Raw genomic sequence first — 11,355 nt, 5'->3', positions numbered from 1 at the left:
GACGTCTAGAATGGCTCCAAAACCGTATAGTAATGGAACCTTTCCAGCCCCCCAATATTTTAAAAACTTTGCTGTCATTGCTTGAATAGAATCTTGAAAAATAGTTTCGTTTTTATTTTTATCAAGATGCACAGTTATTGCGGTCATAGTATGAAGACCGAGAAAAGAAGTGGGAGTGTAAACAGCAGAAAGATAACAAGTTTCTTTATAAAAAATGTCGAGAAAAGAAACAAATGATTCAGCCATCCTAATATCCAAATCAGATATAGCGTTTTCGCCATGTACGCTGTTAATGTAAGAAACAATAACATCGACGTAACGCTCGGATAAGAAGTTGGTCAGCATAAGAAAGGTTGAATTCCACCTAATTTTGTTATCTAGGTGAAATGTGCGTTCTTGAAGGCCGTTTAGTCTAAGCCGTCTCTTAAGCTCATCTACTCTAGAGGTTGAACTATTTATCCAACTTATGTAATTCCTAATCTTGTTTATCGAAGGGTCGTAACTAGCGGCTCCGGCTTGAACTATGAGGTTGATGATGTGGGTAGCACAACGTTGATGTATAAGGGTTTCGTCTGCGTTAAGTTTTTGGGTCAACTCCCTAATCATGGCGTTGTTGCTAGTGGCATTATCTAAGGTCACAGATATAACCCTATTGTTCAAACCCCACTCAGCTAAAACACTAACTATGATATCTAAGATGTTCTCACCAGTGTGAGAACCTTCTATCCTCCTAAACGCTATGATACGTTTGTTCAGGTTCCAATCGTCGTCTATGTTATGGACTACAACGCTCATAAAGTCCATCTTAGATTGACCGGTCCATATATCCGATGTTAAGGCTACGCTATATCTACCAGATGATATTGAGTCTTTCATTTGTTCCTTTTCTCCTAAAAACCATTTTAGGATATCGGATCTCAAGGCTTTCCTAGACATTAGTTGTACGTTTGGAATAAAAGAACTAATGAATCTAACAAAGCCTTGAGATTCGATATGACTAAAAGATTGATCGGTTGATACAAAATATTCAACTAAATCACGTCTAAATCTTAAAGGATCGATGTTACTTACTTGGGTTGTAGAGGCTCCAGATTGTGTCCCCCCTGGCAGTGTCTGTGATGACTCCACAATAGCGACGTCCCAACTCTAGTGTTATGAGCGCTAAAGATTTTGCCACAAACGTGACATTTTCCGGCTTTTTCACCGTTGGCAATCACCTCTTCAAAGAACGTCCAGACAACAGACCTCGCTCGACGTCGTGATGCTTGTGCTTGTTGAGGTTGTTGTTGTTGTTGCGGTGGTTGTTGTTGTTGAGGTGGTTGTTGTTGTTCTTGTTCTTCTCGGGCACGTCGTTGTCGTCTTTGTCGGGTATCCTCTTGTTGCTCACGTTGTCGAGGTCGTGGAACTTGAGTTCGAGGCTGAGGTGGTGGCGGTGAGACGTCTTCTTCTTCATCTTCCTCCTCCTCGTCATCATGTTGTTCATTTGGATCTTGGGTTTCGTCGTCGTCTTCTTCTTCATTTGGATTTTGGGATTGATGATAATGTTCCTCGAACACTTGAAACTCTTGAAAAGCGGCTTCGGATGGCGGTATTTGTGCTTGATATGCTTGCTCGGGATCCATTTGAGGATAATATGGCATTTGTGTGTTTGGAATTTCGGTGAATTCCGTATTGTGGAAAGTAGGAGCAACATAATTTGGATCGAAAGAGTATTGGGTGTTTGGGTCGGGGGCGTTTTGAGACAAATGCAACCAATTTTCTTCAAAACGGTGCATTCGTTCACCTCGGGAAGCTCTTCCCCTTCGACCTCCTCGGTTGTGGGATGATGATGCCATGAGAAAATGAAAGCTTTAGAGAGTAAAATTGAGAGAGTTTGAGAGAATTAGAGAGAAAGATTGAGAGAATTTGAGAGAGTTTGAGAGAGTTTGAGTGAAAGGTGTGAAGAAAATGAATGAAATGGGGGGGTATTTATAGATTTTAGAAATAAGTGGGAAAAAAAAATAATAAATAAAACCTCATTTTCGGCTCCAACGGCTATAATCAAACGTTCATATTCAAACGGCTCTTTTTTTTCGGCCGTTGGATCTTTGATCCAACGGCCGAGATTAAAAAAAAAAAAAAAAAAAAAAGCAACGGTCGCTAACGGGATCCGCGGATCCCGTTAGCTACAGTAACGGGACGGGACTCCCGTCCGTTAGGCTTAACGGGACCTCCCGTCCCGTTACCTCTATTACCGGTAGCGGGGATTCCGTCCCGTCCCGCTACCGGTAAGCCACGTTTACTAGTTGGCCACGACTCCGACCGGGCGTGCCTTCGCCTCCGCCTCCGTTCCAGAGATTACCGAGACTTGGTGGAAGACTCTTTGGAAGCTTTCGATCCCGCCTAAAGTCAAGCTCTTCGCTCGGAGAGTTTGCAAAGATTGGATTGGATTCCGGTGAATTCAACCCTCGTCCGACGGAAAGTTTGCCATGATACCAAGTGCCGGGTGTGCTTCGGATGCCCGGAGACAATTGCCCATGCCATTTGGGGTTGCCGGTGGCCTTGAAAAGTTTGGGAGCTCACGAATTTCGGGGACTTGGTTAGTTCCTTTCGGTGAGACGATGTCACTTCCTTCTTCATCACCGTCATGGAAGCCATTGAGGTTAGTAATTTGGAATTGTTTCTTGTCATGGTTTGAGAGATTTTGAATCATAGGAACAACGTCTCGATGGGAAAGGACAAGTGGGCCCCAGAGGATCTCGTGGAGTGGGCCGGGGGCTTTCTCGACTCGTACTGGAGAGCCAAGCCCTCAAGGTCGCAGCCCTCCGCGTCCCACTCGCCGCCGGTCTCGGTTTGGCAGCCCCCGCCGCCCGGGGTGGTGAGTGTGTGCGTGGACGCGGCCCTCGATAGTCGTGAAGGGAAGTTTGGAACCGGGTGTGTGCTTTGGGACCATCGGGGGTGGGTTATTGCTTCGAAAATCTTGGTGAAGAACGTCGGATTCACATCGATCCTTGCGGAAGCTTTTGCCATTCTTGGGGGTTTACGGTTGGCGACGGAGCTCGGGTGTAATATCGGGTTGTGGTTCTTTCGGATTGTCTTGAAGTTGTCCAAGCCGTGAAGAGGGAGTCTATACCAGCTACGGAACTCGGCACTCTCCTTAAGGATATTAAGGTTAGTAGGTCTCTTTTTTTTTTTTTTTTTTTTTTCCTCATTTAGAGTTCTATTTTCTTCCCCGTTTTTGTAACATCGCACCCCATAATTTGGCTCGTTTCGCGCTTAAGTTCTCTTCGGCGTCGCGGTGGTTGGGGCTTATCCCAACATGCGCGATGAGTGAGGTTATTAAAGATATACCCCGTTGTAACCACGGTATTCCTCCGCCATAAATCAGGTTTTTTAATGAAATCTCGTCCGTGGTACCGGCCACGTTTTATAAAAAAAAAAGAAATTCAAATATTATTTGAGCATAATCATACATGGAAAATGAAAAAATTTAAAATAAAATGAGTATGAAAACCGAAAACAATATAGAATGCAATCATTAGTTAACTTATACTTATGACGATGGAATCCCGCCTCGGAACTAGGTTTGGCGGGAAATTTATTTTTTTGGAGATTGGGATTTACTTTGTTTTTTTAGTTACTTTTTGAACCTTAAAAACGACATCGTTCCGAAGCACCATGGTCCATGAGCATTTTACTCTGTAACTAGCCCTAGCTCTTTTTTCTTTGACGATATTGGTTGATTGTAAGCGAATTCCCTCGTAATGGAAACCGAAGAAAGCTATGGAAACCCAATGGAGACGAAGAAGGGCAAATCCAAGACTCCAACTAAACCTAAGGAAAGCACTCTCAAGCAGAGTCAGTGTCTCTCTTTCGCTCTCCGATTTTCATTTTCATATACATATATGAATACAAATGCGAGATTCCAAGTGTTCAATTTCGTTGTGATTGATACGCAGAATCTCCGGCCGAGTTCTTCGCAGAGAACAAGAACATTGCGGGCTTCGACAATGTAATTTTTCTGATTTGCTTACTAATGCTTCGATTCTACTAAGAACCAATTACTATTTAATTACGATCCAGATCATTAAGCGTTTCATCATTTTGTCACGATCTTATTTGTTGATCTCTCAGCCTGGGAAATCACTGTACACAACTGTGAGGGAACTTGTTGAGAACGCGCTCGATTCGGCCGAGTCAATTTCCGAGCTTCCTGTTGTGGAAATAACCATGTAAGTTGATACCCGAGGCTATCAATCGGAGGAAGTTTGATGTTATTTGTCTATTTATTCATATGAAATGAGGTTGAACTCGATAGCTTTCTTGTTGATCAATGGGTTCCTCTGAAATTGTGTATTGCCGCGTGATTTCTGATTTCAGTGAAGAGATTGGGAGAAGCAAGTTCAACTCTATGATTGGGCTTGTTGATCGAGAGCGTGTTGACGCAGCACTCTACGATGATTACGAGACAGTCAAGGCACGAGAGGTAAGCCAGCTTATGTGCTATTAGTATTATATGCTAGCTCAAAAGTTTGGAGGTACTTTTCCATTTGATTAGGGTACATTTTTGTAATTTGATTCGTGGCCTGTTTCACATGGTAGTATTTTTTTTCTTATGTGTGTATATCTGTGAGAGACAGAGGTTTTATGTTGTAATATAGTTTACGAGTTATTTATTTATATATTTTTGGCATATCAAATTTTGTCCGGTGTGTGAGTCGGTGTTGGTTCTTTAGTTATTTCTAAATGGTCATGTGAAATTCATTCCGTACCCATGCTCCAGAAACGATTAGCAAAGGAAGCCCGTACGCAAGAAATACAAGCGAAGAATATTGCTTCAGGGAAAAAAACTAAAGAGTCGCAAGTTTCTAAGGCAATGAAGGGTCGGGGTGAAGCTTCATTTTATAGGGTGACTTGCAGGGTTAGCTTTAGAACTTTCTTCTCTGAGTTGATTTCACCTGTTAGATGAGAGGCATCTTATATTTTTGCATGAAATTTATGCAGGATAACGGAAAAGGAATGCCACATGACGAGATCCCGAATATGTTTGGACGAGGTTCAGAGTTACTCTTTTAACCAAGTTTCCCTTAGATTTCCTTGTACTTGCACAAAATTTTGCGGTTTGTTTGTAGCTCTTTATTTGAGCTCACTGTAACACTTCACATATGCTAACATAAAAAAAATCGTGTTCATGCAGTTCTATCTGGGACAAAATATGGCTTGAAGCAGACACGGGGGAAGTTTGGACTTGGTGCAAAGATGGTAACACCTAGTACTCATGTTCCAGTACTTGTGGTAGTTTTTTATGGCTCGTATTTAAATCATATGATCCCCTTTTCAGGCATTGATTTGGTCGAAGATGAGTACAGGGCTTCCTATAGAGATATCCTCTGCAATGAAGAACCAAAGCTACATGACATTCTGCAGGCTGGATATAGATATACATCGGTAGGTCAAATATAACAAAAAATGAAAGTATTCTTTTATGTTCAATGACACGTGTCTTATTTGCTTCTGAAGTTAAGTTTAGGTAATCAGTGTAACAGATAGTTCTGAAAAGTAAAAGGGGTTTACACTTTATTATTTTAACAAAAAATTGGCTACGTAAGCCACCTAAACTATAGGAATTGTAAATTAGCCAACCTTTGGTAAATAATTTGTAAATAGCCAACTTGCATACGTGGCAGCCAATTAACTACCTAAAATATATGTTTGGTTGTGTTAAATAAGGCTTCTATTAATTTGTTAATAAGTTTACTTGGCTATTTACAAGAAATTAACCAAAGGTGGGCTATATCTCAATCCACTATATCCGTGTGGCTATATAACTTAATAACCCTTATTTTAATCATGAGATTTCAGGAACATTCCTCATATTCATTTACATGAAAAGCGGGATAATAAGGAGCGGTGGCGTGGAGCTGAAATTCAAGTTGTCATTGAGGGAAACTGGACAACTTACCGTGTATGTGTTCCTAAACGTCTCACTTTTTGTAATCATGAGTGTTTCGAAACTAAGAAAAAGCTATCTTTGTATGCAGTCAAAGATATTGCACTACATGCGGCAGATGGCGGTTATAACGCCTTATTCTCAATTTCTGTTCAAGTTCGTTTCAGACTCGTCTGAGTATGCTCTCTCTCTCTCTCTCTGACATAGCCAGAAAACCGAACAGAAATTAAATTTCCTCTATCTGTAATTTTTCCATCCTTTTTTTTTATGCAGTAAAAATGTGACCATAAAGTTTGCACGAAGAACAGATGTAATGCCACCAATTCCTCTCGAGACAAAGCATCATCCCTCATCGGTAGACTTACTGCTGATCAAACGCCTCATTACGGAAACTTCAAAGCAAAACCTCATGCAGTTTCTTCAACATGAATTTGTAAATATAGGGAAACCTTATGCCGAACGATTAATCGGTGAGACTATGCTCTGTTTTCGATGACCCTTTTCAAACTGCTAGTCCTAGTTAGCTGATGCTTGTTTTTTTTTTTTTTTTTTCGAAAGGTGAAATGGGACCCGACTTTACTCCGAAAATGGCTGTCAAATCTTTGACTTCTCAGCAGCTTGTTCGGATACATCAGTTATTTCGTCAAGCCAAGTTTGATGACCCGAGCGGTGATGTAAGTTTTTTTTTTCTTCTGGATCTTTTATTTTTTCAATTGCAAGTCTCGTGTGATTGGCCTCATGAATGACCAAGTGCTCTTAGTGTCTAAGTCCTGCTGGAGAATACAATCTTCGCCTGGGCATTATAAAAGAGCTTCATCCAGACATGGTTGCAACATATTCAGGCAGGTTGTGCTTCCATTTGCTTATCTCCATTTCTCAAGAATTATGGAATGGCTTTTATCGCCCGAACCATGTAATTCACGTTTCTGAATGTGCTCTCTTCTCTTTAACGACGCTTTGAGATAGTGCCCAAGTTTTTGAAGGCCACCCATTCATTGTGGAGGCTGGTGTCAGCATCGGTGGAAAAGACGTGAAGCAAGTAGGTTATTCTCTGCTGCTCTGAATGACCCTTGAAACTTTGCTAGGCTTACATTAATGACTAAACTGAACTCGTAGTAACACATTGTAATCACACCCTGGATAACCTTCTCTCCGTGCTCGTAGAGTATCCCAAAATATTAATAGTAAATCATCTCTGAGTTTAAGAACTGATCAATCTGTTAAAATTGATTCCTATATTTACTGTAGGGTCTAAATATATTCAGATTTGCAAATCGGATTCCACTGCTTTTTGAGCAAGGTGCTGATGTTGTCACCAGGACTGCCATAAAAAGGATCAAGTATGGAAAAAAAAACTCTCATGTAAAACTTTTATAGAGTAATAACAATAAAAGCTAATAAATGTCACTGATAGTGTTTGGAACTGGTATATTTTTCAGTTGGAATAGCTACAAGGTTAACCAGGCGCAAGACAAAATTGGTGTTTTCGTGAGCATTGTCAGCACGAAAATCCCATTCAAAGGGACAGGGAAAGAGTATATAGGAGATGATATAACCGAAATAGCTACAGCGGTCAAGGTAAAGAAAAACACTTCCACTTTCACAACAAAAGTACATAATTACGATGCTAAATATGTTTGAATTTCAGTCCGCGATTCAACAGTGTTGTATTCAGCTGAAGTCCAAGATACTGAAAAAAATACAGGCTCGCGAGCAGCAAGAGCGAAAGAGAAACCTGAGCAAGTAAAATCAATAGCTCAGCTCATGATTGTTTGTGGTAATGATCTCGTAAACTGATATATAAGCCAAATATCCTTTTTTGCAGGTACATACCCGATGCCACTGGTGCTATATACGAAGTTGTGAAGGGAATGGCACAACAACACAAGGCAAAGAAGAAACGGTTTGAGAAAGAGGACGCTGAGTTGCTCGAGAAAGTTTCGGACCGTTTGGTTACAAAAGAAACGCTCATGGAAAAGCTTGCTCAACATGTTCAACAGGTTATTACTGACATGTCTGCCTGCGAAATGTTGTTGAGATTTCTTGCAACACAAGCTAACACGTTTGAATTATAGGTTGACTATGAGATGGCATTGGAATACGCTACGCAAAGTGGAGTCAGCGAGGAACCAAGAGAACCCATTTTCTTACGGTCACTCGAAACAGAGAAACCCGTGGTTGAGTTGCACAACCCTGTATTCGTTTTCAGACTGCTTGCTTGATATTATGTAGAGGCATTATATTGTTTATTTGTATAACTTTTATTTTTTACTTTTTTCTTTATATTCCGATTTTTTCTAGTTATGGGTGGTGAAATGCTGATCCCAAGTGGATTTTTATTTTTAAATAATACCAAGCAAACATCGTTTCAATAAACCAATCAGATTAAAAATAGACTTTAATTCTGTCTTGATCCGAAAAATAATAAAACATCCAGAAGTTAATGTAATTCCAAGTCACTGTTGATACCTTTACGAGTCACAAACAAAACGAAAAACACGAAGGTCACATATAACATCACGGGCGTAACTTAAATAAGGGCATTGTTGGCATTTGGTTTGGAATCTCCAAAAGTGACGATGGGAAAGACACCTGAGATCGGCATTCTTGGAGCCGGAATCTTTGTCCGAACGCAGTACATTCCTCGCCTCTCCGAGATCTCCGACCTCGTCTCTCTGAAATTCATTTGGAGTCGCTCCGAGGTACTTTACGATCTATCCCTCTCTGTTTCTCGTACGTGCCCAGAAACTCTGACTTCATTGGTTCGCCAGGAATCTGCGAGAGGAGCTGTTGAGATCGCTCGGAAGCACTTCCCTGACGTGGAATGCAAATGGGGCGACCAAGGTCTCGACGACATTCTCGAAGACCAATCCATTCTCGGCGTCGCTGTCGTTTTAGCTGGCCAAGCTCAGGTCACCACTCCTTTTTCCCCTATCTTTCCTTGTTTCCTAATATGCCTTCGTTTCCTAATGGCAACTTTGATCCGATTTTCGCTCTATGGACAAACTTGTGTAGGTTGATTACTCGCTGAGGTTGCTCAGGGCAGGAAAGCATGTTCTTCAAGGTCAGTTTTGGGTTTTCAGAACAAATATTCATGTGTATTGGTAACCCTACTATTTGCAGACATTGACGTTTCTGATTTGCATTGTATTGCATAACACGAATTGTTGTCATCTCGGGGGATCTGAAGAGAAGCCGGCTGCGTCTTGTGAGTAGTCCGGTGTTTTAATTTCGTTGAAAAAATTATTGGTTATGTTACTTATATTGCAAGTTACTGAACGGTTTGGTAATGCAGGTACGAGCGAACTTGAGGCTGCCATTTCTGCCTATAACTCCTTCTGTGCCAATGTACCGGCTAAACCCATTTGGGCCGTTGCAGAAAACTATCGATTTGAACCTGCTTTCGTTGAGGTACCGCTTTTTCGTTTGTAATCTCGTTTTCCTGACTTGATAGCTGAACTAATTTCTACTATCACAGAGCAAAAGGCTAGTAGCTGAGGAGGTTGGAGATATGATGAGCGTCCAAGTTATCATCGAAGGATCAATGAACAGTTCAAACCCCTACTTTTCAAGCTCTTGGAGACGCGATTTTAATGTATGTGATACCCCCCTTTTTTTTACCCTTTCCCGTGAAGAAAATTTCTCATACAACACGATTTTAAGCTGCTCTCTGAGAACGAACTATTATTCTTTTTCTTAGGTTTGAGTTCTTCTTGTCCTTGAATTGAGAGGAGCGTGTACAATCTATTTATAGTTCTTTTGTCTCTCGCGAAAAATATTTTCCCTCTCATATAAGTTTTATCCTGGGTCTGATAGAATGTTTGTTGCCCTTCCAGTTTGTTTCTTAAGCTAAAATGTAATCCGTTATGGCAGGGGGGTTTCATTCTAGACATGGGAGTGCATTTCATTGCAGGTTTGAGGATGGTAATTTCCATGACCTCGACATTATGTCTATATTGTTTTTCTTAACAACACCTGCGTGGTTTTAAATTTCGAGTTCCGGGTTTGAAACAGCTTGTCGGATGCGAGATATTCTCAGTTTCAGCTTCAACGTCTCACGTAGACAAGACTTTACCTGCGCCGGATAACATTTCATCGCTTTTGTAAGCCCAACTATGTCAGTTTATATATATATATATATATATATATATATATATATACTCAGTCACAACTGAAGCTCTAATAATACCTGGATTTGCTTGATACAGTCAATTAGAAAATGGTTGTTCCGGAGTTTTTGTGATGGTTGTCTCCTCAAGCTCACCTAAGGCATGTTTTTTTCAGTCTTTTCTGTGTTATAACCGTAGACTTCTCTCTGATATGTACTTAATTTGTAATTTTATTTATTTATTTTGCTTGTAGATACTTTGGAGAGTTGTTGGGCTGAAAGGAACCGTACAAGTTGAGCGCGGAAAGCATGATGGTCAACATGGCTACCTTGTAAATTTGAAGATCAACTCTTTTCAGTCCAATCATTTCGCAGGCGTTAAAATTTTAATTTTCGAACTTTAATTTTATATTTATTTTTGTAATTCGTATCTGTTTCAGGTTTCGTTTTGTGGAGCTGATGGGCTAAGTAAAAGCACATTCCACAAATTTAGCGGTGTGACTGATGAATTCAAAAGTTTTATCCACGATATCTCACACGCCAGCTTGCAGGTTATTCACTGACCCGTTAACCGATATCTGGCATGTCATTTTGTATATTCTGATTAAGATACAACTCTCAATTTTCAATCATTTTGACCAATCATCTGACCCGGCTCGTTGGTGTTTTTGATGAAGGGGAATGAATTCGTAGCCGAGCCTCGAATGTCGTTTTTGGAAGGCGCCAGAGACGTTGCTGTTCTCGAGGCAATGCTGGAATCTGGATCCAAGCACGGTGCACCCGTTCTTACAAAGATGTTTTGAACTCGAATCCCCGCAAAGTCGTCTCAAGTAATCTTCGCCAGATTCACATTTTACCAAAAAAAAAAAAGGTCTTGTTTGCAATAACTCTGTCTTCATTTATAGTTGACTCATTGTAATGCAGCATAATTTAAAGGCCTGCAAATTCTATAATCCGAACAAGTCTAGTGGCATTATACATCAAGTTGTATTGTAATTGTAAGAGAATAAAAAAGGTTGTTGAGTTGAGCCTAAAGAGATCCTTCAAAAGACATATTGCAGAAGATGGACCAGTGTAGTAAATAAGTGAGCACATGTAGGCATTTAATTTTATCTCATTCAAGACACTCAAGCTACTTCTTCCCATTCCCAACCCAATTAAAACTGTTTCATTGACCCGCAACGTGGATAAAAATTCCACGGCAACAATAGGATAACGATGAGGCAAAAAAAAATAAAAAAATTGCCTAGTCATTTTCTACGTACACTTTGCTCCAAGACTTTTTGCTCTCTTACAGAAAATATTTCGCATTTCAACC

The 11,355-nt window shown here is 40.5% G+C and overlaps 2 protein-coding genes across 2 annotated transcripts; both read left to right on the top strand.

Moving 5' to 3' along the window:
* The first annotated feature begins 3,665 nt into the window (after positions 1-3,665).
* Positions 3,666-8,320, top strand: TOP6B (topoisomerase 6 subunit B). The gene is made up of 19 exons (XM_089630543.1): positions 3,666-3,837; positions 3,939-3,991; positions 4,114-4,211; positions 4,360-4,465; positions 4,763-4,900; positions 4,984-5,035; positions 5,177-5,241; positions 5,321-5,427; positions 5,842-5,944; positions 6,021-6,106; positions 6,203-6,399; positions 6,488-6,603; positions 6,690-6,775; positions 6,896-6,968; positions 7,178-7,269; positions 7,369-7,507; positions 7,578-7,672; positions 7,755-7,929; positions 8,005-8,320. Exons 1-19 carry the CDS (start codon positions 3,744-3,746, stop codon positions 8,149-8,151), a joined length of 2,022 nt encoding a protein of 673 aa, XP_089486669.1. The 5' UTR covers positions 3,666-3,743; the 3' UTR covers positions 8,152-8,320.
* A 96-nt stretch (positions 8,321-8,416) lies between these two features.
* Positions 8,417-11,072, top strand: LOC149382678 (NAD(P)-binding Rossmann-fold superfamily protein). The gene is made up of 12 exons (XM_089630544.1): positions 8,417-8,631; positions 8,701-8,841; positions 8,945-8,993; positions 9,120-9,137; positions 9,225-9,340; positions 9,408-9,524; positions 9,803-9,853; positions 9,944-10,032; positions 10,138-10,198; positions 10,292-10,369; positions 10,478-10,588; positions 10,715-11,072. Exons 1-12 carry the CDS (start codon positions 8,509-8,511, stop codon positions 10,838-10,840), a joined length of 1,080 nt encoding a protein of 359 aa, XP_089486670.1. The 5' UTR covers positions 8,417-8,508; the 3' UTR covers positions 10,841-11,072.
* Positions 11,073-11,355: the final 283 nt, after the last annotated feature.

The sequence above is a fragment of the Urtica dioica genome, chromosome 11, assembly GCF_054948205.1.
Source record: "Urtica dioica subsp. dioica isolate 48M chromosome 11, U.dioica_male_clone48M_v1_H2, whole genome shotgun sequence".
Taxonomy (NCBI): domain Eukaryota; kingdom Viridiplantae; phylum Streptophyta; class Magnoliopsida; order Rosales; family Urticaceae; genus Urtica; species Urtica dioica.
Note: the sequence above shows the minus strand (reverse complement) of the source record. Positions and strands in the feature narration are given on the sequence as shown.